The 24,766-nt window shown below is 39.5% G+C and overlaps 3 protein-coding genes across 7 annotated transcripts in view; all 3 read right to left on the minus strand.

Annotated features, from left to right (window-relative positions):
• Nucleotides 1-592: 592 nt before the first annotated feature.
• Nucleotides 593-11,671, minus strand: rbm24a (RNA binding motif protein 24a). 2 transcript variants are annotated; one of them, XM_074613244.1, is made up of 4 exons: nucleotides 11,029-11,671; nucleotides 9,502-9,625; nucleotides 9,085-9,139; nucleotides 593-3,213 (listed from the first exon to the last, which is right to left on the minus strand). In XM_074613244.1, exons 1-4 carry the CDS (start codon nucleotides 11,194-11,196, stop codon nucleotides 2,862-2,864), a joined length of 699 nt encoding a protein of 232 aa, XP_074469345.1. In that variant the 5' UTR covers nucleotides 11,197-11,671; the 3' UTR covers nucleotides 593-2,861. The 2 variants fall into 2 exon arrangements, with proteins under 2 accessions (XP_074469345.1, XP_074469346.1); XM_074613245.1 differs by lacking the exon at nucleotides 11,029-11,671 and adding an exon at nucleotides 10,573-10,741.
• Nucleotides 11,672-15,246: 3,575 nt separating this feature from the next.
• On the minus strand, nucleotides 15,247-19,594 carry stmnd1 (stathmin domain containing 1). Its single transcript, XM_074612912.1, has 5 exons — nucleotides 19,364-19,594; nucleotides 17,229-17,412; nucleotides 16,998-17,137; nucleotides 16,456-16,587; nucleotides 15,247-16,329 (listed from the first exon to the last, which is right to left on the minus strand). Exons 1-5 carry the CDS (start codon nucleotides 19,418-19,420, stop codon nucleotides 15,862-15,864), a joined length of 981 nt encoding a protein of 326 aa, XP_074469013.1. The 5' UTR covers nucleotides 19,421-19,594; the 3' UTR covers nucleotides 15,247-15,861.
• Nucleotides 19,595-24,680: 5,086 nt separating this feature from the next.
• Nucleotides 24,681-24,766, minus strand: part of nup153 (nucleoporin 153) — a 19,850-nt gene continuing 19,764 nt past the window's right edge. For all 4 annotated transcript variants that reach the window (XM_074612564.1, XM_074612562.1, XM_074612565.1 and 1 more), the window contains exon 22: nucleotides 24,681-24,766. This exon is cut by the window's right edge and continues 1,574 nt beyond it. The gene's annotated coding sequence lies outside the window, so the exon portion shown is untranslated.

Consider the following 24,766-nt stretch of genomic DNA (forward strand, 5'->3'; position numbering starts at 1 on the left):
GCCAAACGGTCTTTCTCTGTGATCGCTCTAGTCAACAGCTAACAATGCTAACACTCGCTCTTCACTTTGACGCAGTGTAATAATCCAAGCTCACATCTAGGCCAGGTAGGTAGCATTAGCAGCCTTGCTAAGCTAGGCTAAATAAAGGGAGGGGTTACTGTCTCGGTCTCTTGTGGGGGAAAAAAGGGCATTTTGAAATTAAAATATCTATAATGAAATAAAAATGATATCCAATGAAATCTGTTATTATAAAAATAAGAATGATTAAATAACATTTCAGAACGAAGAGTTGAGTTTGAATCATTTTGCATAATTTTCCCTTTGGTGGACTTTTATATTTTACAGATTATTTATATGATTAATTCATTTCACAATGTATTTTGCATTTATTTAATATTGAACATCTCCATACATAGCAGGCGCAAAGGAAAATATATTAATTATATTTATGAGTGTATGGATGAAAGGCTACATATGGAGGAAGATCACATAAATGTGTCCAGGAAAAGATCAGACAATGTTTCACATTCAAATAACCTGACATGAAACCTCAGTTTAATTGCAGTCTTAATGAAAATAAACGTCACCAAGCTTTTTAAATATAGAACATTTTATTCCAATTTTAAGTAAATGGTGTTGAAATTCTGAAGTAAAGGTTTTAATCAACAGGACCTTTGCATTTATATAGAAACACTTTAGGCCCTATACATGCCTTCATCCAGTGACAATGAAAAGCTTCCTTAAAAAGTTTTTTGTCATTTATTTTTCATATTTCCCTTGTAAGAAATAGTTCAAGTATAAAAATTCCCAACAGTGTAAAATAGCCCATCTGATGAATATTAAGCAAAAGAAGCACAGCTACTGAAACCTCGACAACGACTATACATTCTAGTGGAGAAAGCAGCATTTTCGCTTGTTTTTTTGTGAAAATTATTATCATTTTTTCCTCTAATCTAAACAGAGAAGAGGCAGAGTACAATCTGCATGCAAACAGGCCTGCATTTAAATAAAGTTTCTTCCCTACAAAAAGGCTAATATGTAATGTCATGTTCTAAAGAATCAAAAAGATAAAAATAAAAGTACAGTGCACATAACAGTATCTTAAATAACTCCTACATCGACATTTTTGGTTGAGTATGTTAATAATAATTATAATAATATTATTACTAAAACTAATCAATAACTTATATATGCCTTGAGATGAGTACATAATAATCGTATTAATACAGTACCGCCACTAAGTCTCTACTCTCAGAGCGTCAACATAGTCAACCCTCAAAAATAAATATCTTAAATAGTAGATTTCTCTCTTTTTTCTTTTTTCTTTTTTCTCTTAAATAGCAGTAAAAATGTAAGGCACACAGACCGACATAACGTCAAAGAGTCAAACCCCCCGTCCTCTCCACCCCACCTGGTGATCTTGACAGACATGAGGCAGACCAGTTGTTGGGGTGGCTTTGGTGAAAGTGTGTGTTTGTGAGTGTGTACCTGACACCAGACTACAGCAGCACAGAGGTGGAAGTGCTGACAGCTGCAGGGCTGCATGGCTGGGGGGGTGGGGGCTCTGCTGTGGGGCTCTGTGTTGGGTGGAGGGGTGCGAAGTTGGTTCCCAAATGGGCCCGGTCGGGGATTAAAATGTGACAGCTCAACAAACGAGCACAAGTGATGCGTTCTTTCCAGAGTGATCCGTCTGTGTGGCGCTGGAGCGGCTCTGTCCACCCCCACCAGCAGCTGCTCTCTCCCTCTTTCTTTCTTTCTTTCTCTTTCTCTCCATCCCAGAGCCAGAGAGAAACACAACTGTGCTGCCTTTGTCTTTGACTGCTATGTGTGCAACTCTGGATGCATGTGTACGTGTGAGTGAAACATGTGGAAAAGCGACTGATTTAGTGTTTCTCATTGTCTGAAGCCGTTTTCAACCTCCCTCCTTTTGTCAGTGCGTTTGTTTTGTTTGCCAAGTCCCCCTTTAGTCCAAGAATCAAGTCAGAGTTGATGACATTTTCAGTTTTTTGTTTCTTTTTCTTTGTTTTTTTTGTCTCCTGGTGATTTGTTCGCTTTGCATAGGTCAAGAGGTCGAGACACAGAGTAAAAAAAAAAGGGACATTCAGCATCAGGAAGATAAAAAGGTAGTTCTTCAAATATGTGTGACACGACGAGTTACGACTCCTCGACTTCCTGACAGAGGTCACATGATAATAGCTAACACGTTGGAAACGGTTCCATTTCCCTGATTATCAGAAATTATTAACTCCAAAAAATGCACTTGAAATGACAAAAAGAACAAGAAGACGCCCCCAATGTGTAATAATAACAATAATAAATATAAATGTTATGAGGGCATCAAATAACCGAAAACACTTGTGGAAAACCACGAGTGAAAAAAAAAGAGAACAGTTTCCTAAACTAACGTTAAAGACAGCAATAGGACTTAAAGGCTTAGTTTAACACCTATACCAACCACAGGGATTAGTTCCTGCATTTCTTGTCTAGAAATAAGTACTCTACTACAATGATAATAGTAATGATAATAATAATAATAGTAATAACAACAACAATAATAGTAAATCACTTTCCATTATTTGTTCTGCGACTTTTTTTCATTTTCTCGTTTTTTGGTTGAAGCACAGCAAGTTGGAAAGTTACTGTAAAAAGTCCCCACCTCACCATCATCATCACTACCACCATCATCACCACCACCACCATCATCACCTTTTTAAAGCAACTCTGCCTCTGAGTCGCTGACACGCCCACCCTTATTAAGGCCACTCCCTCTTCCTTTTCCTTCGCCGCTCCTTCTCCTGACCAATCAGCTGTGGTCGGGCGCAGGCCTCCTCTCTCTGCATGTCCAGTGATTGCAGTGGCTGCTATTGCATCCGGTCAGCTTGCAGCTGCTGAGGCTGGTACTGACCGAAGGCTGCGGCTGCAGCGGCGGCTGAGCCTGGGGCAGCTGTGGCTAAAGGCTGCTGGACTGCGTAGCCGTAGCCGGCGGTAGCCATGTAGCCTGCGGCGGCAGGGGATGCGGCGTAGGGATACTGCTCATATGCAGCGGCGGCAGCAGCGCTGGCTGCAGCTGCAGAATACTGCGCGTAGGCAGCTCCGGTGTAGTCGATGTAGGGGGAGGAAGCGGCGGTGGGTGCAGCAGCTGTAGGTTGCACATGAGGAATGACCACACTAGGCTGAACGAAGGCCTGAGGGTACACATAGTGGGCCGGGATGCTGTGAAACAAACACACATATGACAGATTAGTTTGATTCACCCAGTCTGAGAGTACTAGCACCCACCCTAAAACCCAAACCCAACTCCATCACACTGCGGCCAAGCGCCCGCCCACCACCCACCACCGAGCCCCAGTCCAATCCACCAGTCAAGAACACCAAGGAAATGCCTGCTAGTAGGGATTAGAACAATATAGGGTTGCCAAAATAGAAATCTCTCTGTGAAAAGAAGCCTGGAAGGTGAGGAAACTTTGAACACCCAGAGGTGTTTAAGGTCCCTCAAATCTACTGAAAAATCACATTTGTATGATTACATTTGGAGGAAGTGATGAGGTCTTTATGGGATACGACATGGGAACAGGTTTCCTATTTCCTGTTTTGGTCAGTTTTGAGTTTGTGGTTGTGGAGGCAGAACTACAGCGAGGCAAAGGGAGGCCAGATGAAAAAGAAAAAGTTTGGGATCTGTAACCTGCCGCTCGTTTGTCCGTCACATGTGGATTTGGCTCTGGTGCCGTCCCCCTGCTGGAGGGCGAATGGGTGGGGAGGAGAGGGAGGGGAGGCTTACAGTGCCGGGGGGCGGGGGTGCAGACAGAGGAGATGAGCCCAGGGAGGCATTGTGAAAATGTCACTGCCACTTTGACAGCTGGACAGTTTTCAAAAAGGGACGCTGCTGGCCATTTCCCCCTCTGTGTCGGGACAAAGAGCCGGGGAGGCAGCAGGGGGAGCCGGGACTAGGCTCCGCACCCAGAGGGATGTTTCGATTAAATAAACTATTATGAACAATGAGCACATTCTGCCCTCCATGACATAGCCTTATCCCACTCCCCCAGACTCTATAAGGTCTGGAAACTGAGTCGGACAGCAAGCGTGAGGGGAGCTTTGGAAATTTACACTAAAGGTTCAGAGAAGTGAAGAGTCAACTTTTGACTGTAGGTGGAAGCAAGACGAACAAAAACTTCAAAGCTCTGAATGTGTCCTGAAAAAACAGCCACTTTAGAGATAAAAGTAGAGTCAAATTCAATCTCACTTTAATTCAAATGGAATGAGAAGCATGACAGAAACAAAGCTCTAACGACAGCTATGTGACTGTAGGAGAGTTTGAATGAAGGTGGCTCAAAAAATCTGTTGAAAGAAAATCAGTTGAGTCTGCATAAATGAACATCAGGTGGTCACTCTTTTTGAGTCTGGATTGGGAAAGAAGAGAGGAGGTGCAGAAAATGTTAAAGGTTGAAAGGCAGGATCTATCGTGGCAACCCTATTGTGAGCACTCCATTATCCAATCCAATCCACATCTCAACCCAAAACAGTGGGCCAGGAGAAAAACAGGAAAAACAAAACAACAGCAAGGCGTCAGAGGGGAAGAAATATATAAAAATAGTCCACCTCGACTAGGCTGATTACAGAAACAACGACAACAACAAGGGCACAGCACAATCACTCAACTGAAAAGAAAGAAAAGGGAGGGAATAAACGGAATAAGTGGGTATGTAGGGGTTTGGTGTGGCTGTCAGTAAAGGTCAAAGGTCAATGCTAAACACACACAGGTTAGACTCATTTGTGAAGGCCAGTAACAAAATCTCTGCTGTGTGTTTTCTCCAGTGTTACTCTAATTTGAAAATCCTCAGAAACAGTATTTTTATCATTATGTGACACTAAAACTCTCCTTTGAAGCCCGCAGCACTAATGAAACTCAGCAGGGCGAGGCAGGTTTCCAAGGAGGATTTTAGAGGATGTCATCTCTAAACTTCCCTCACAAAACAGTGGAGAGACATTTCCTGTCTGTTATCTGAAGTGAAAAGTGAAATCACTGAATTATTCACCACCAGCAGACATGGAGGAAACTCCTCATACCGGATGAGAATGACACAGCGAGGGGCCACTATCAAATATGTAATAAAAAGGTGGATTGGTTAAACGCCAATACACACTGCAACTCTCATGGTTACACATACACTGTCACATGACACTGTTGTGACATTACCACAACAACTACTTACAATATGAGTATATTGCACCTTAATCTATTTAAACAGTTATCTGTTAAACTTTGTCCAGAAATCAAATTAAATGTGGCCAAACTCACGATGGACTGTGAGGATTATTGTTAAGGTTTAAAGTGAACGCTAACTGAATGTGAGCGAGCATCCGTTAAAACAGTGAGGCGAAACACGTCAGCTAAAACCACGATATCACTCTATATTTCAGCTGCTTGGCAGTAATGTTAGCTGACCAGACGAAGGTCTCTCCATGAATCAATGCTGATCCTAGTGTTGGCTTTTCCTGCCTCAGCCTCCCGATCGCGGCCGAACGGAGACGATAAAGTAACTTCTTGTGAAGTGACGGGGCTCCGCAGCGAGTTACTTTATTGTTCGGAGGCTGAGACAGGAAAAGCCAACACTCGGATCAGCATTTGATGATATCATGCTGCAACAATTATTATATTTTAAAAGAAACTGTCCACTGTGACTCGACATAATGACATTAAAGGACCAGTGGGTAACAATTACGGGATCTATTGGCAGAAATGGAATATAATATTAATTAGTATGTTTTCTTTTGTGTTTAATTACCTGAAAATATGAATTGTTGTGTTTTCATTACCTCACAATGAGCCGTTTATATCTACATACGGAGCAGGTCCTCTCTTCACGGAGCCGGCCGCCATGTTTCTACAGTAGCCCAGAAAGGACAAACCAAACACCGGCTCTAGAGAGGGTCATTCACCTTTTCACGTTTTTCGCTTCGGCTACCGTCGTTCTCCTACATGCTTGGCACATGGGAGGAGTTTCAGGTGGGTGCAATCTGCAACCTCACTGCTAGATGTAGCCAGATCCTACACACTGCACCTTTAAAGAAACATATAACATTCCTAGTTGCACAATTTTTAATAACAGCAACTGTATATTACTAACTGTTGAGGCTGCAGCTCAGACAGTAACTATTTTAACAATTTAAAAAAGGACTTCCAGTGGTATGTACCCATCTCCAGTGCTCTCGAAATCAAACTCCAAGCTTTTTTGGATTGTGCCTTTACGGTCTCCTATTCCCCACTACAACTGTATCTAACGGATGATCGGGTAGACTGACACACAAGCACACATATAGCATAAGCAGAGGTTTGGGCCATGGGAAGCAAAGCTCCAGCTGACCCATCTAATGTGGCCCCTAATAAAAGAAAGCACCCTCTTTTCCCTGGAGGGAGTCATAAAATAGGGAAATCAAAAATGCAGTAAGGCTGTTTCGTGAAGCCATGCCGGTAGTGTGACGACTTGTTCTGTGTGTGTCTTTACTGGAATGCCGTGTTCACGCGACCCGGCTGTCATTAAAGTTCAAGGCTAAATAAAGGTTCTCTGCCATCGTGCATACCGTCGGCTGAGGGAGAGAGCACAAACACACACTGAGGTGAGAGGATCTAATGTGTGTGTTTGATATTATGACCGTGACACAGATGGGACTGATGTCCAGACTTGAGTCATAATCCACACATAGAAAGCTACTTGGATCAGGCTTGAGTGCACATGTACTGTTTCATAAGGGCAGTTTTACATTTAAAATCCTGACATGGATATGCTATAAGTTTGAAACCTGCTCTCCGGTTGTTTTAGTTTCTGAGCAGTTTTAGGATGTGAGAGGGCAATTAGCAACAATTAGCTGTTAGCATCATATTTCCTTAAGTCTTTTAGACTAATTATTGCATTTGGCTGTTTATGTTAAGTCTTTAGCAACATGATGTCCTTGAATTTCTCTATTTTATGAGACGTACCTAGCTTTTATAGGAGTTGGAACTAAATGTGAAAGTTTTTTTATGAGGAACAGGCAGTGAGCGAGGGATACCCTTTAATCTATCTGATGAATTTGTCTTACATCATTATTCTCACTGTTGTGTCCTCGTTCTCCGCTTATCGATGTGTCCCTGCTCGCTCTCAGATCTGGAGTCGCAGGCTTGTTTTGTACTTAGTCAATACTTTTGTCACTCAGCAATTAACTTCCATACATTTGTATGCAGCATTTTTACTACGTGCTAATTGTGAAAGATAAACTGACCGATAGTTCTGGTTGAAATCAGTTAAGAGGTATGTATGTGCACATGGAAAGGCTGTCCATTAATGTGGCCCCTAAAACACCCACTGTGGCCCTGTTTAAATGGCCCCTGCTCTGCTCTTACATGACAGACAGAGATGGACCCGAACCCTCACCAGACCCCCCCAACACACACACACACACACACACACACACACACACACACACACACACACACACACACACAACACAGAGCTTCATGCGACTGCAGCGTCAGCATTCGGGGCTTTGTGTGACACAATGGGCGCGCTTGTTTTCCTTAACAAGAGAGAGAGAGAGAGAGAGAGAGAGAGAGAGAGAGAGAGAGAGAGAGAGAGAGAGAGAGAGAGAGAGAGAGAGAGAGAGAGAGAGAGAGAGAGAGGGAGGGAGGGAGAGAGAGAGAGAGAGAGAGAGAGAAAGAGAGAGAGACAGAGAGAGAGAGAAAGAGAGAGAGAGAGAAAGAGAGAGAGAGAGAGAGAGAGAAAGAGAGAGAGAGAGAGAGAGACAGACACATTTGTTTGTGTCACACTGGAGACTGGGACAAAGACACACACACACAATAAGAGCACATACTCATACGTACCAATGCAACCAGACATGTACCCACATAAATACACATAATAACTGTTGTCTTATTCATTCATAAGACATCCACATTTCTGGTGGTAAATGGTGCTATACGTGACCACAAGTCTTGCATATGCGGTGTAGAGAAAAGCAAAGACAAAGATATACTGGGACAGGAAGGAAGACAAGAGCGTTGTAATGAATTGACAGAGTGGACCAGCAGTAATATGGCAAGGAGAGACACTTTCATATAGAGAATTTGTTGCTGCTACGTTGTGTTAATGTGAGAAACTGCTAGTAACACCAGGAAGATGCTATAAGCACACACAAGCACTGATGGGTTTTGTTATTTTGAAGGAATAATGGGAGGAATGGGAGTAAAGAGATGATTGGGGGGGGGGGGGAATACACAGAAAATGTACCACTCACACCAACAAGACAGCCAAAACACACATGAAACAGCACATCCTGTTAGACAAAACAGGTCAACCACAAGCTAAAAGCAATCAATAAATTAAAAAAAAACACAAAAGCTTTGCTCTTCCTTGGCAAAGTTAACACGCTTCCACAAAAAAAGGAAGAAGAACACCCCAAAAATTCAATCAATCCAGCTTTTTTTTTTTTTTTTTTTTTTTTTGGTCATTAAAGTAAGAAAGCACACGGTTTAGCTAACAACACCACTTCATAACCGCACACAAAGCTCTAAGTTCTATTCAAATAAAATAAAAAAAACAGGTCAAAACCCACGTACATGCATCTATAATCACCATTTTTGAGAGCTTGTTTGTGTGTGTTTGAGTCTACGGGTAATTCCTTTCTCTGATCTGTGATTACGTTCGCAGAACTATTCCACAAACCAGCACAGTTATCTTAACCGAGAGCGAGCCTGTCGGACCAGAGAAAGATAGATAACATTGAGTCAGACTGGAAGTTTCCATCATTGTCCACTCAGCACACACACATTTTTACAAACAGGCAAACCTAGAAAAGACAGTTTAACTGGCTGTTTGCTGAACATTGACAAAGGAAAAAAAGTTACATTCAACTTATTGTCCACCTCTAATTATCATCCATCAATTATGTTCGAGGAGAAAAAGAACATAAAAGTATAATAATCAATAATTTATCACACATTAAACTGAGAAAAGATCAAATTAAAACATGTTTGAATAATTTAGTCTTTACATAAGCAATGTGCACATCCCAACATTCCTCTAGAATACATGTTAACTCGTCGGTACTTACCCATAAGGCCTTTGGATGAAAGCAGGGTGAATTTGGGGAACGCCAAAGGTAAAACCTGCCAAACAGAGGAAATAACAGCATTCATTACTTCATTGTAATAACCTCCTAACATGTTCTTACATCGGCCGCAGCTACCTAAAAAACAAACAAACCCTGAGGTGAAACTCAGGAAGGAATGACTTGATTTTCTTGTTTGCCAGTTTGCCTATAAAACCAACTCCACACTTAGTGATCCCAACACAAACACTGTGAGAACAAAGACACTTGCTATGTCGATTAAACATGATGCCTGATTTATTCATCTTGAAAAATCTGCACATCTCTGACTGCAAATGTGGATAGAAATCATTTCTGTGGCTTGTTGAGGAAATTAAAGTGTTATTGTATTGTATTGTATCCTCATTTGTCTGTCTTTACCTGGCTGCATCACCCGAGGCTTGGCCCCCAGGTAGGCCAGGTTGACGTTGGCCTTCCTGCCGTCAATGATTGGGTTGGGGTCCTTGCAGGCCCGGTCTGCAGCCGAGCGGTCCGCCATCGTCACCTGACAGAGGAGTCAAAAACACAGAGTAAAGATGTGGATCACTGAAAGAAGTTAACTTAACAGCACATTAAGTTCTGTATAAAGACTAAAGCATCATAGATTGATGGGAGAGTGCATATGTGTTTGTAAAAGAGGGAAAACGTGCATGTTAGTCCTCTTTTTGTGGGTATATCTGAAAGTGTGGCCATCATTAACAGCAGCAAGTATTTGGCAGCAAACACACATCCATCACCCTCATGTGGATGTGTTGAAACTATCAGGAGTGAATGGGAGCCGGGCTGACATGAGTGGCTGAACATGGCTCCCTTATCGACTCCTATTATAGACTTCATTGCTCCGCTCATCTCTCCTTTTTTTTTTTTTTTTTACACTCTTTTAACAACTGAACAACTGTCCGAAAGCATTTTCCAGGAGAAAATAAAGAAAAAGAGGATGAATAAATGCATGAATATGGGGATTCTACAACAATAAAAAGAGGATTTAAGTAAAATTTGTGGAGTAAATGCATCTCAGTTTTTACAGAGAAATGTTAGTTTCTACATACAAATACAGATATCTGTGCATATCAAGGGTGACTTTGTACATCCTCTACTGGTAATATGTGCCTCAAACATATTATTAAATAGTCTCTGAAGAGGCCAAACAAGGTTTGGTGTCTAAATCCCTCATCAGTCCTGTTATATGTATATTTAAGCATCTGTTATACATAAAAAAGGAGATATTTTGAAACACACTGTCTGATTAGACTGCTGTTTTCTTTATGTCTCCACAACTGCAACTTTATGTCTCCACAACTGCAACAAGTGGCAGTAAAATATTTGAGTTGTAAACAACTTTTAGTTGATGAAACTAGTGTAACAGTGTCAGAAAGCTGCTCTGTCATATCAGGAAATGATCTTGAGGTTTGTTCTCAGCCCACCAGAGCTGTCAGTGTGAAAGCAGCTCACTTTAAAACGTGTCAGAGAGCAACAAGTCGGTTTGTGCAAGATTGCAACAGAAGCCAATGACGAATTTAAGCAGAGCCTTCTTATCCAAACATAAACACCTCATGACTTCACATAAATTCATGTTAGTCATGATGTTGTGACAGAGAGTTGCGCACTTTTAACAGAGACGCGTCATGGCACCATTTCTTTCCCACATGCGTAAAAGTTCGAATTCTAAATTAGAATCAGAATCAGAATCAGAATGCTGTTTATTGCCAGGTGTAAGAGGTATACACTCGGAATTTACTTTGGTTTTGTTGGTGCAAGTAAGCAGTATAATAACAAAAGAATAGATAAAAACGTTAGAATAAAATAAGAATACAAAAATTAAATTTCTACCAATATACAATATACAAAATAAGCTATAAACATGATATAAAAAGTGATAGAAATGTTGTAAATAAGTGATATACTTACGAATCCATAACCCCTAGACTTGCCGGTCTGTCTGTCGGTGATGACCACCGCTTCTTCAATCTCACCAAACACCTCGAAATATTTCCTGAGACTTGAATCCGTGGTGTGGTAGGGAAGACCACCGACAAAAATCTTCGTATAGGTCGTGTCCTTTTGCGTGGTGTGCATCGTTAGTGCAAAAAATACAATAAATAGGAACAATAGAGAAAAAAAAGAATATAGTGCAATGTCTCCTTATCAGTGATTTCTTTGGATGAAGAGAGGAAAAAGAGAGGCTCTGTAACTTTTTTTCAGAAGAGAAAACACAACAAAAAAACTCGACAAAAATGCAGCCTGGAGGTAGATTTATCTTTAAGAGGAGAGTTATATGGAGCGGATTGTCCCACAGAGACCATCAGGTGTTTCCAGCTCTTCTTGGTAACTCTGCTGTCTAACTAAATAGCTTTGGGACCCATTCCTAAAAGCGCTGCTCCTAAACTCCACCCAGCTTTTTGAGTCCCATCTCTGCACCGCCCACCAGAGCACACAAACAGCTGGGAAACCTGCACAGCGTGAAACTCTGGAGCTCCTTCACCAAAAAAAAAAAAGATCCTCTCTACTAGAATCACCTTTAATTAACCATCAGAGGCCAACACAACCTGATTCCACTATGTGATATGTTGGGGACAAAGAGGAGAAGGGCCTTTTTAGGAAGTGCAAAGTGAATGTTTGTGGGGGGTTTTTTTTTTCAAAGGTCTTTTTATTAATTGTCAATAATCAATAGAACAGTCACTATACAAGGAAAGTTCATTTTTGTTTTTCTGAACAACAGCAACAGCCACAGCTGGCCACAAAAGACCTAACTGATTCTCAATCATGGATACATAAAATTAAAATTGTAGAGAACACAACACAGGGAGAGTATCCACAAATAAGTCATAAAATAAAACTAAGAAGAAGAGAAAAAAAAAAACATTTAAAATATATATATATACCTACTTTCACACACACATATACGTATATACACATATATACACGTACACACACATACACGCATACATACATACATACATACATACATACATACATATATATATATATATACATACATACACATACAAATACACATACATACATACATACACACATACATATATATAAAAGTAAAAGAGAAAAAATAAAATAACATAAATAATAATAAAAATAATAATGAATAAATAAATAAAATAAAATTTGAAAAAGGAAAAAGAAGATACTATATACTATATACTACACTGTTTGTGTTTTTCATTTCCTTATAAATAAAAATCTGTTGATTTGTTGTTTTTTCTCTCTCTCAGCATGGCCAGATAAAACATAAACCATGGACTTTTTTGTGGAAAATGTCCATTCTGACTCTCTACACTGTAAACAATTGCTGTTAATTTACAGCAGGATTTCAACATTATTAACCTGTTATTGATAAAAACAGTGCTTTACTGTTAATACAAAAGAAAACCTGTTAAATTACGCTCATAGGCCGTTTTTTAACTGAACTATAATGCATTCTTAAAAAAACATCACTTTACTGCTGATCAACCCCTAAAGTGTCATCAGTAACAGTTTCATGCAGTATTTTTTTAATTCTGGGACCTGATCTGCACATGTGAGGCTTGTACATTGTGCATGATTGTAAAATCAGTGAATTAGCTTTATTGTTCTTCACTCACATGTTATGGTTTGCATTCTGTGCTTGTAGCCAGCTATAGACAGACATTTTGGGAAAAGTGTCAACAAGTGTATTATAGCCTTTTTCCTAACAAGTGCCTTTAATTGTATTTAGTGTGACTATTCCTATGTCTGTAACCTGCTAAGTCTATTCATCTAGGCAAAAGATAATGTTTATTAAAATGTATGTAAAAAATACAACCTAAATATTGCATTAAAACAAATCAGTAAGATAATGTAAAAGAAAAGAGAAAAACAGATATATAATGTATCTTTAAACAGTAAAGTAACTGTAAAATACTGTGAAATTATTAAAGTTCAAACTGTATTTTTCATTAACAGTACAAAGCTGTAAATTTCAGCGACAGTATAATAATGTTAATTTTACAGTAACACAGAGGCCACCCTGCTGCCAGTTCTTTACTGTTATTTTACTGGGAAATTCTTAACACTGTATAAACTTGTATAGATTAGGTCTCCTGCAAAAACAGCCGGTTCAGGGACTGGGCACATCCCAGCAGCAGCAGCAGCAGTGAGCAGACAGACAGGTGCAGCGTTGAGGCTCCGCTGGAAGGATCAGTTCACTTGTTGGGGGTTGACAGAGTTTTGGCATGTGCCCATCCAGACAGACATAAGGCATCTTGAGGATTCTGTCCTGAGTTTTGAAAGTGTGGTCAAACTTGTGGATTTTCCTTCAGATGTTTTCCGTTTTTTAATGGTCCCTTCACTTCGAGGTCATAAGGTGAACATGGTTAAAAAAAAAACAACATACCTGACAGCTTAAAGCTGCAGTGCGTAGAATTGGAACAAATATGATTAAGTTATAGTAGTTATTTTTATAAAACGGTCACTATATCCTGACAATAGTGCATGAGCAGGTAATCTGAAAAAAATCATGTGCCTCTGTGTCCTCCGGTGCTCCTAATGGCATCTGCAAGATTTCACAGACTGGAGGAAAACAACCAACCAGAGCCGAGCTGGATTCTGCCGTCTCTGAGCAGCTGTCTATCACTCGTGAACTCCGATCAAATGGTCAAACTAGGCAGCGCTGATCAAATATGAATCAATATTCTGTTACTGTAATGCCTATTTCTCTCCTCAAATGTTTTCAGAAACATCTTGTAGTGTACTGTTTAGCTGTAATATGAAAAAGTTTGTGACCCAGCAGCCATGTTGAGATCAGTTGAGGAAATACCAAGCACCGCCCATCAGCCGGAGCAACTGCAGGTTTAAGACAAAAATTTAACAAAAACAGGGTTCCAATTTACATTTCTTTCTCTTTTGGGATCCTTGAGTTGAAACAGCTGAATCAACCCTTATTATCTTAAAAAGATGGTGATTACATTTCAATAATAAGCCTATATCAGGTGAGAACTGACTACAAAAGCGACAAATGCGTCGTGCGTCATAGAATTGCGCACAGCTATTATAATGGGAAAGGATCAAGTCAGAAATCAATTCAATCAAGAGTCTCTGAACATCAATGATTAAAATAACTTGTGAAGCTTGGCTGACTGCTGGATGGATCGTTGGATAATTCACCCCCAGTAATGTGAGAGGGAACGCTGCTGTCTGTTTGTTAATCATTCATGGCGGCTCCGCTTCCGTGAGCGCGCTGTTCCTGGCCCAAATAGATCCTGTCTAACCATGGAACACGGTCACAAGTGCGCACGGGGACACCATTGTGTGTCATATCTGTCGTAGAAAAAAGTGTCAAATGTTGTACTGTCAATTAGAAAGGTCACGTGACTCAAGCCAATGCATTTATAATATCAGGTAGACACTGATGAGCAATCTAATATTTTTTTGTCTGTAGAGAAATGTTTGGCTGATTAATTATCCCCATTTGTAGGCTGATACTAAAAACCTCAACCAAAAATCTGTATTCTTGATGAACAAAAACTGTCACATCTGTCTGAATGTGAATTGCCACAGCAGGACTCAACATCACAAAGACATGCAACCTGATAGAGCGTCTCTCTGTCCTGTCTCTGTTCACTCACTATATTATTCATGCAGCCACACGCGCTTTAAAGTCCGAGTGGACTCGCGAAAAAAAGGTGACCAGTATCGAGTTTCCCAGGCTCAACAATGGGGATCCGGTCAGGTTGCATCCAATTGTTGTTTTCTGTTCATGTGCAGCATGCTGACTAGTCTGAATCCTCTTATACAATGACAGGCTGTGGGCCCAATGAGAGATCTAATTATACCTAATTTCCAATAATCTTCAGAAATACTCCGCATCACATGTACAGTGAATATGTGTCAGCAATAATCACCAGAAACATACTTTATAATCTTAGCTCAATATAAGTAACTTTGTGCTTGTTATCCATTTGGATGCAGCACACACACCTATCTGTCAGGCAGAGAAAAGCTAAAGTTCAAAGGTCACTAGAACAGCTGAATATCCACTGCTCAATCGCACCAAGGTCGTATTCAACACCCCTCAACAACCTCTCAGAAAAATGTATCTAAAAGTTAAAATGTACTCTGGGAAATGAGCTACTTTCATAAAGTTTTTGATTTACACATTTAAAGGGACAACTTTATTGATTAATTGAATAGCAACTACAATTTATACATTTTTATACTCCACATGTTGCCAAAACCTCCTCCTCCTGATGACTTATAGATGAGGTGAACTGACTTCAGGGAGCTGCGATACAATTTTAAGCCACTGAAACAGCGCCATCTTGTGTCCAACAGAACAAGTACATATGCAAAATGAGACTCAACTATATCATATTTTACAATTAAATGAAAAATTATTTAAATTAATTTTGTATTTTGGCAAGAAGTCTTGGTCACATTAATTTAAAATTCACTGAGGTAAATCATATTACTTTGGAAAGAGAACCCTCATATTCCGCTTATTACTGAACTACAATATTATTACACCTTATGGGCCAACATGCTTCCCTGCTGTGGAAGTAGTGCTTTTTCATGAGAGCACAAACAAGGCACATCCACATCCACATTAGCTTAGTTTCATTTGTGGTGTCAATCGCAGCTTAATCGCATCTCTTAATTTCTTCTAATACAATATATACTCTTTGTTTTTACAAATTTCAACCTTTCATCTGTGAAAAACAGATCATATTTGGCTCCCTCTCCTCCCTGTCTTATCTCTCTTAGTTCTTTTTGTTAAAATATCTCCTCTTTGTCCTCTGCATGTTGAAAGCTAGAATCGCTCTCCAGCTCCCCCGAGGCTGTGAGGAGCTGATCCTCCTTGAGCTCCTCCACCTGGGTCAACTCTTCCTCCTCCTCCTCCTCTTTCCCATCACCATCCTTACTTAGTCTCTCTGCACCTTCCCCTCTGTTATCTCCCCTCTCTCCTCCCTTCTCTCTCCTCCCTTCTCTCTTGTCTGCTCCGCCCATGTCTTCTCTGCCGTCACCTCCGGCCTCTCGCACCAACTCTCCGCCCTCGGCCGCCTCGCGTGTTATCTGGCTGCGAGGCAGTGGATCGAGGGGATCCGGGGCGACGTGTGAATGTAGCTGCTCCACAGGGGTGAGGCCTGCGTCCTCGTCATCCTCTGTGCTGGAGGTGGGAGCGGGGCCCCGAACACGGGCCGACTTGGCCCTCAAACGCGTCTTGAGCTCGTCTTCCTTTATCTGAGACACAATAGAGGGCAAAAAGTGAGTGTGTGGGAGACCAAATAATACGATAAACTGTGAGAGAATGAGCTGAGGTGTTCAGGTAAATGATGACACACACACACACACACACACACACTGTACCTTGCGTCTCTCCTCAGCAAGTCTTATCTTCTCCTCAATGTCTTCTTTGCTGGGGAGACTTTGCTCCTTCTTGGCCTTCAGGGACTCCAGTCTGGCGGGCGGCCTTCGTCTGACCCCATCGCCGTCATCCAGCTGACACACACACACACACACACACACACACACACACACACATACAGCAGGGGGAGACAGAGAACAGACAATCTCAATATTACAGGTGAACGCACTTCTACTGAAATTGACTGACCTCACCTGCATGTGACAGATAACTTAGCAACAAATCAACATCCTGTATGAAAATGCACTTTATTGCTTTGCTATAAGTGTACTAATTTATTTTTAGGTGTGTATTCTTCAGGACAGCAATTAGTGTTGTGGACATTTTGGCATGTCTTAGCAGGATAAGCACAAGTCATTTTCATCACCTCCATTTTTATCAATTCATTTTTGTGACTTCCACCCCTCATAAATTTCAGTCTGTAGCCAATAAGTGGTGTGTTAGCATGTTTCACCTATTTGGCCAGTGTGCACCAGGTACTCACCATGATGCTGTAGGCCTCTCCAGCTCCGCTGCCGCCCTCTCTGGTCTGTCCCACTGGTATGATGCCTTGGTTCAGCAGCTCCTCCAGGATCTCACTGGCCTTTGGGCGCTCCTGCAGTGTGCTCTCCTGATGCAGCAGTCCTGGTAGACAGATGAAATAAAAACACTTCAGGTTGTGTGCGCTGGATTTTCTCTACGGCGTGACACGGTGTGTTTTATTCAGCTCACTCACCGTCTCGTGTAATTCTGTCTGCGTCCCTTTCAAGGACCCACTCAGATGTTAGAGGAGGGAGTTTTCTGGGCACCGCTCCAGGTAACACAGGGATGTCTCGGTTCTCCATCACCACCCCGCTGTCTGTGGTGCCCTTTGACACGGCCGAGTCTCCACGACCATCGACTTTACTTCCTGTCTCATCCTGACAGCACAAGACATTTTTTTAAACTCTGACCCCTTTCTGTATGGTATCCCAGACATGATGTTGTTATGGAGGCATCTGTGTGTTGACACATTGTCATGAACACAGTAGCTCAGGAACAAAATGATACACAGCAGCAACACCTACAAATTACATCATCTGGGACTTTGAAACCTAATTAATTTACAGTATAACAGTGTATTCTGAAACCTTATATCTTCTAATACAATAGATTAAACTACCCAACAGTATATAAAGTCATTATATATATATATATAATTATTATTATTATTATTATTATTAATATTAATATTAATATTAATATTAATTATAATTATAATTATAATTATTAATAATAATAATAATAATAATTCAACAATAGAATATTTATGAAACTATAAAACTCTGAAATTAGCTGCATAATGAGCTCCTTTTTGTTACTTTAAATACATTTTGCCTTTAATGTTTCTGTACTCTTACTTAAGTGGCATTTTGAAATACATGTGCAGGTGCAAATTCAGAAGTTCACCCCAAATATGTAGAAAATGAATGGATATCATATTGAGATACTGTGTTTTTAATGCATTATATGAACGGTTTAAGAGGTTTTAAGCAGTAAAGACCTCAAACTTTACACGCATTAGCCTTCAAAACACAACACAAAAAGTACCTCAATCATATATCGTATACTTTATATACTGTATATGTTCTTAATTTGCCTTGTACAAAGTATTTCTCATATATGTACATTCATACTTCCTGATATGTATATGTTCTTAATATGCCCTTGTACAAAGTATTTCCTTTTATAATTGTAATATAACTTATTATTTTTAATGGAGCTTCCCAGCAAAAAGCATTTCACACGATTGTACCTGTATAACCGGCGTGACAATAAACATCTTGAATCTTGAATCTTGAAAACAGGTCACCTTGATATATATTACATCTATTAATTAATATGTTATGTAGGCATATCAGCTTAAAATATCTCAAATATATCATTATTAATGGAATTATTAAGGTAAAACAATTAAGGGACTTGGCTTCATAGTGTCTGCATAATGAGCACTTTTAATTTTGATACTTTAAGTACATTTTGCTGATAATATGCAGGAGTTTTACTTGTAATAACGATGTTTGAAACCTAATTAATTTACAGTATAACAGTGTATTCTGCAATCTTATATCTTATAATATGATAGATGAAACTACCCAACAGTATATAAAGTCATTATATATATATATATATTATTATTAATTATTATTAATTATTATTATTATTATTATTATTATTATTATTAATAATAATAATAATAATAATAATTCAACAATAGAATATTTATGAAACATTAAAACTCTGAAATTAGCTGCATAATGAGCCTTCAAGACAAGTGTAATATTACATCTATTAATTAATATATTATACTCAATATATTATATCAGCTTGAAATATGTCAAATATATCATTATTAATGGAATTATAAGGTAAAACAATTAAGGGACCTGGCTTCATAGTGTCTGCATAATGAGCACTTTTAATTATGATACTTGAAGTACATTTTGCTGATAATAATAAATAATAATAATAATAATAATTATAATAATAATAATAATAATAATAATAATAATAATAATAATAATAATAATAATAATTCAACAATAGAATATTTATGAAACTATAAAACTCTGAAATTAGCTGCATAATGAGCTCCTTTTTGATACTTTAAGTACATTTTTCTGATGATATGCAGGAGTTTTACCTGTAATAAAGATGTTTTACACTGAGATGTTGATAGTTTTACTTTGGTAAAGGACCTGGATACTTCTTCCACCATTGGCTTCATCACCAAAGTTGTATTAACATTAGTATTTTGATAGTTTAGCCCACCAGGTGACTCAGTAGACACAGAAACTATAGTGGTACCAGACAGTCTCAGTGTGAACCTACCTCGTCTTCCGGTCTCATCGGCTGCACCGCGGTGTTGGTGGAGCTGCTGCATCCCATATTCACCTCAAATGTGAAAGAAGTCCATAAAAGTCATAAATGTCAGGTTTAATTACTCCTCGGTGTGTTTTCTCTCTGTGTGTTGACCCGTGTCGCTTTGCATTCCTTCACACACACACAGAGACAGACAGACAGTCTCCATGGACCCGGTGCGTTGCTAGGGGTCGTTGCTACGGGTCGTTGCTACAATAAATCTGACCCGGATGGTTTAAGAGGTGACACCCAGGAACAAGCTGTGGGTGTCAGAGGACAGGATCACTACAAAACACTGTCTTCACACTTTACTGCTGCTGAGCCACTGTATCAGATGTGGGTAACCTCCAGACTGTATCCTGTCTTTGTATACAGGATTTTAGAAATACTGTCTTGAGGTCAAACTGAGTCCGAGACCCAGGGCCTAAACAACACCAACAAATGTCACACTGTCAGTGTAATATTTCATCTTTTCAGTTTACTTCTTTTGAACCTAAAACGAGAGTATAATTTCAGTTTACTCTTTAAGTACTTATCAGAGATATACTTAACAAAAGTATACTTAAGTATACTTGGCTCATACTGACAAGTATACTTAAAAGTCTAAGTATATTTGGCTTGTACTGACAAGTATACAAAAAGTTTAAGTATACTTGGCTTGTACTGACAAGTATACAGAAAAGTCTAAGTATACTTGGCTTGTACTGACAAGTATACAAAAAGTTTAAGTATACTTGGCTCATACTGACAAGTATACAGAAAAGTCTAAGTATACTTGTCTCATACTGACAAGTATACAGAAAAGTCTAAGTATACTTGGCTTGTACTGACAAGTATACATAAAAGTCTAGGTATACTTGGCTTATAATAACGAATATACTTAAAAGTCTAAATATACTTGGCTTGTACTGACAGGTATACAGAAAAGTCTAAGTATACTTGACTTGTACTGACAAGTATACAGACAAGTTTAAGTATACTTGGCTCATACTGACAAGTATACTTAAATGTCTAGGTACACTTGGCTTATAATAACAAGTATACTTAAAAGTCTAAGTATACTTGGCTTGTACTGACAGGTATACAGAAAAGTCTGAGTATATTTGGCTTGTACTGACAAGTATACAGAAAAGTTTAAGTATACTTGGCTCATACTGACAAGTATACAGAAACGTCTAAGTATACTTGGCTTGTACTGACAAGTATACAGAAAAGTCTAAGTATACTTAACTTGTACTGACAAGTATACAGACAAGTTTAAGTATACTTGGCTCATACTGACAAGTATACTTAAATGTCTAGGTACACTTGGCTTATAATAACAAGTATACTTAAAAGTCTAAGTATACTTGGCTTGTACTGACAGGTATACAGAAAAGTCTGAGTATATTTGGCTTGTACTGACAAGTATACAGAAAAGTTTAAGTATACTTGGCTCATACTGACAAGTATACAGAAACGTCTAAGTATACTTGGCTTGTACTGACAAGTATACTTAAAAGTCTAGGTATACTTGGCTTATAATAACGAATATACTTAAAAATCTAAGTATACTTGGCTCGTACTGACAGGTATACAGAAAAGTCTAAGTATACTTGGCTTGTACTGACAAGTATACATAAAAGTCTAGGTATACTTGGCTTATAATAACGAATATACTTAAAAGTCTAAATATACTTGGCTTGTACTGACAGGTATACAGAAAAGTCTAAGTATACTTGACTTGTACTGACAAGTATACAGACAAGTTTAAGTATACTTGGCTCATACTGACAAGTATACTTAAATGTCTAGGTACACTTGGCTTATAATAACAAGTATACTTAAAAGTCTAAGTATACTTGGCTTGTACTGACAGGTATACAGAAAAGTCTGAGTATATTTGGCTTGTACTGACAAGTATACAGAAAAGTTTAAGTATACTTGGCTCATACTGACAAGTATACAGAAACGTCTAAGTATACTTGGCTTGTACTGACAAGTATACTTAAAAGTCTAGGTATACTTGGCTTATAATAACGAATATACTTAAAAATCTAAGTATACTTGGCTCGTACTGACAGGTATACAGAAAAGTCTAAATATACGTTGCTTGTACTGACAAGTATACTTAAAAGTCTAAGTATACTTGGCTTGTACTGACAAGTATTCTTGCCTTATAGACCTACAGAAAAGAAGATGTGTTTACTTTTTGGTAGAGTAGCCTATTAAAGTGTGTGAGAGTCTGTGCAAGGATGTTTTGATATGAATTTACCTCAATTCATCAGGTTTTTGGATTATCCGTTCACCGTAGAGGCATGCAAGAACACATTTTATTTTTTATTTTTTTAATCTCATCACAATTCATCAAGTCAAATAGCAAAATGTAATACATAAATCATTGGCTAAGTACTATAAGTTAAAATATACAAACGTATACTTTCATGAACTAAAAAACAAAGATGCTCAAAAGTCATTGTTTGCAAGTCTAACTCAAGTTTCAAGTCTTTGAGCATCTTAGGCCCAGGAAGGAAGTCGATCAGTCGATGTTCAGTTCAGCTGTTTAGCTGTGAACGGCTGCTCAGCAGGTTTTGGTTGGTGGACAGGACAGACAGGGAGACTCTGACCTCTGACCTCAACTGCTCCTCTTTCAGTGCAAGATGTTGCCTAACAGTGTGACAAATCGCTGACGATGTTTTGAAACAGATTTTTGCCAAATGTATTCAGTGTTTGACTAAATGCTGAGTAAGACAACATGATGATAACACAGCATTTTGAAACTGAACAGATGTGCTTACCACATTGTTGTTGTTTTTTCTAATGAATCACATGTAAAATCACGACTCAACAAGGTTAGTTGCTGAAACACTTGCTCTCAGTTCTCTCAAGCTATGGCAAAAGTGAAGCAGCTCATTTGCATAAATAAGAACATAGAACCTCATGCATTCTCTATGGATACACAACTATTTATATATAAAGACACACATGTACTGTATCTTTTTAGAAAGCACTTAAAGTGTAAAAAGTATATTCAGAAAAAAGTCATAATATATTATGACATAAAAAGTCATTGTATAGTATGTCATAATGTAGTTTATCATAAAAAAGTCATAGTACATAGTGTAACATAAGTAAATACAGTAAGTGGAATAAATGTACAGTAGATGCCACTCTGTTAACTGCACAGATGTGCTTTGTTGGATTTGACAGATATTGTGGGTCTCAGAGGAACCTTATCCCCAAAACTGATCTAAAACTGAAGTTATTGGCAGTGAAAACATGTGGAACGTTCTGTCTGTATACTGTATGTGGTGTAAGGATGAACTTGGCTAGAATCAGTTTGTTTAAGAAAAAGTAGCTTTACGGTGCTCTTTAAAAACAGATGTAGGTGGCTACAGTACATTCAACTGTCTTTTTGTGTGTATCCAAAGTTAGGATGGGACTGTATTTTTATCTTTTGCATTTGTGTCTTTCAGTCACTTGGACAAGAGCTGGTTGAAGCTGCTGCTGAAGCTCCCAGCAAACAAGTTGCAGGACCTGCAAAAAGCCCTGGCTGAGCTGGCCACAGAAAAAGCTGCCCTGAAAGAGCAGATGGCTCAGCCAGGAGTCCAGTTGGCAACAGGAGAAAGCTAAAATCCTGAAGGCTCTACAGTCAGAGAGTCCTTCGAAAGGAACAGCTGACTGATATCAAAGCCAAGCACAAGGAGAAGGATGAAACCATCGGCTTTCTTCAGCAACGTCTTGTTGAAGAACACGACGGCGGCCTCTCGGTCGAACAACACTGGAGTGCCAAGTTCGACCAGGCCGCTGCTTTCTGGCAAGAGGAGAGCAAGAAGAATTTGATGGACGTTAACGCCGACTGGGAAAACCGCTGGCTTGTGAGGCAGGAAGAGGTAGTCGCAGAGCTCAAATCTGTGCAGGAGGTCTTGGAAAAGGATGACATGATCACCACAATACCAACTGAAAAGAAGACTCTCATCCAGAGCGAGGCAGAGTGGACTATTAAACTCACCGCTCTGGAAGACCAGTTAAAACAGAAGCTGGCTGCCAAGGACGAGAGCTTGAAGAAAGCGCAGGAGCTGCAAAGACAGAGCAGACAAACCGAGGAGGAATGGTGCAACAAATTGAGCCAATCGGAGAAAGAGGTCCAGTTCCTTATTAAGAAATGCATCGACCTCCAGGTGCTTGCCATGAAAACGGACAAGGACAAGTAGAAAGACGAGAAGGTGGTAGAAAAGAGGCTGAAGAAGGAGGAGGAGACAGAAGAAAGAGGAGCAACAGGAGAAGAGAGAAAAGAAACTGAAAAGACGAAAGGAGAGGAAGGATAGGGAGAAGAGAGGAGAGTAACATCCCTTATCTCCTCCTCACCCTTCAACTATCCCCATCCCCCTTCCTACCAAACACCCTCCCACATCCCCTCACTTATTGGTTTATTCCAGGTGATCCGGTTTCCTTCTACACAAAGACATCCATCCACTCTCCAAGGTGACATGGTGGTTGAGTAATTCTCCCCGTGTCTGTGTGGGTTTACTCCGATTGATCCGGTTTAATTCTACACAAAGACATCCATCCACTCTCCCTCCTCTTCAAGGTGACAAGGTGACAGAGTGATTCTGCCCGTGTCTCAGTATTCCCCTCTTATTAACTCTTCCCCTCTAACCCCCTACCATCTCCCATCCATCCACTCTCCCTCCTCTCCCAAGGTGACATGGTGGCAGAGTGATTCTCCCCGTGTCTGTGTGGTTTCCCCCAAAACATATCTGCCCATTTGCCAAGTTTTCAGTATTGTGTGCATAGTTCCATTTTTTGTGTCTATATTATGGAGAAAAACTGTAATACAGCATTATTCCTGGAAATGTCACCAGAGACGCCCAATTTGTAAAGGCACAGTCACACATGCGCGAATGCAGGCGAATGATGATCGCCTGCCGGGGCGATATTCGCCTGAAAGTTCACCAAAGTAGAAGTTGCTTTGCAACCGGAAGCTATTGTTTAGAATGGAGGCGAACGGGGGGCGGATGATAATTTTGCGCATGTGTGACTGTGACTTAATACTGCAAATATTGCAATACTTTCATCAGTGGGCCATAGGTTCGACCTAACTTTAACAAAGACCAATATTTTACATGTATCACCCAGAATTTTTTTTTACCAAGATCTTTGAGGACAAACAGGTTTATGATATGCAATAAAAGCCCCAGATCAGAAATGAACCAAGCAGGAAGCGGTTATGGTGTATGTCAGTTCATCTGTTGCGATCTAATATATACTGTGTGTCCTGTATGAAAAGATCAACAGAAAACATGAATTGTTTTTATAGTTTTATTGATGGTAATTACCCATGGTTTTAATTTTATCACTCATCCAGTAATAATCATGGCTTTAAAATTAAAC

The sequence above is a fragment of the Sebastes fasciatus genome, chromosome 17, assembly GCF_043250625.1.
Source record: "Sebastes fasciatus isolate fSebFas1 chromosome 17, fSebFas1.pri, whole genome shotgun sequence".
NCBI lineage: Eukaryota > Metazoa > Chordata > Actinopteri > Perciformes > Sebastidae > Sebastes > Sebastes fasciatus.

What these genes read in the sequence shown, in the direction of transcription:
- rbm24a (XM_074613244.1), bottom strand. Translation starts at nt 11,196, where the DNA reads ATGCACACCACGCAAAAGGACACGACCTATACGAAGATTTTTGTCGGT. An exon ending in AGTCTAGGGGTTATGGATTC is followed by an intron (nt 9,626 to 11,028) that starts GTAAGTATATCA and finishes CTCCTCTGTCAG; the next exon opens with GTGACGATGGCGGACCGCTC. An exon ending in GCCTCGGGTGATGCAGCCAG is followed by an intron (nt 9,140 to 9,501) that starts GTAAAGACAGAC and finishes TCTGTTTGGCAG; the next exon opens with GTTTTACCTTTGGCGTTCCC.
- stmnd1 (XM_074612912.1), bottom strand. Translation starts at nt 19,420, where the DNA reads ATGGGATGCAGCAGCTCCACCAACACCGCGGTGCAGCCGATGAGACCG. An exon ending in AGACAGAATTACACGAGACG is followed by an intron (nt 17,138 to 17,228) that starts GTGAGTGAGCTG and finishes TCTGTCTACCAG; the next exon opens with GACTGCTGCATCAGGAGAGC. An exon ending in TTGCTGAGGAGAGACGCAAG is followed by an intron (nt 16,330 to 16,455) that starts GTACAGTGTGTG and finishes ATTGTGTCTCAG; the next exon opens with ATAAAGGAAGACGAGCTCAA.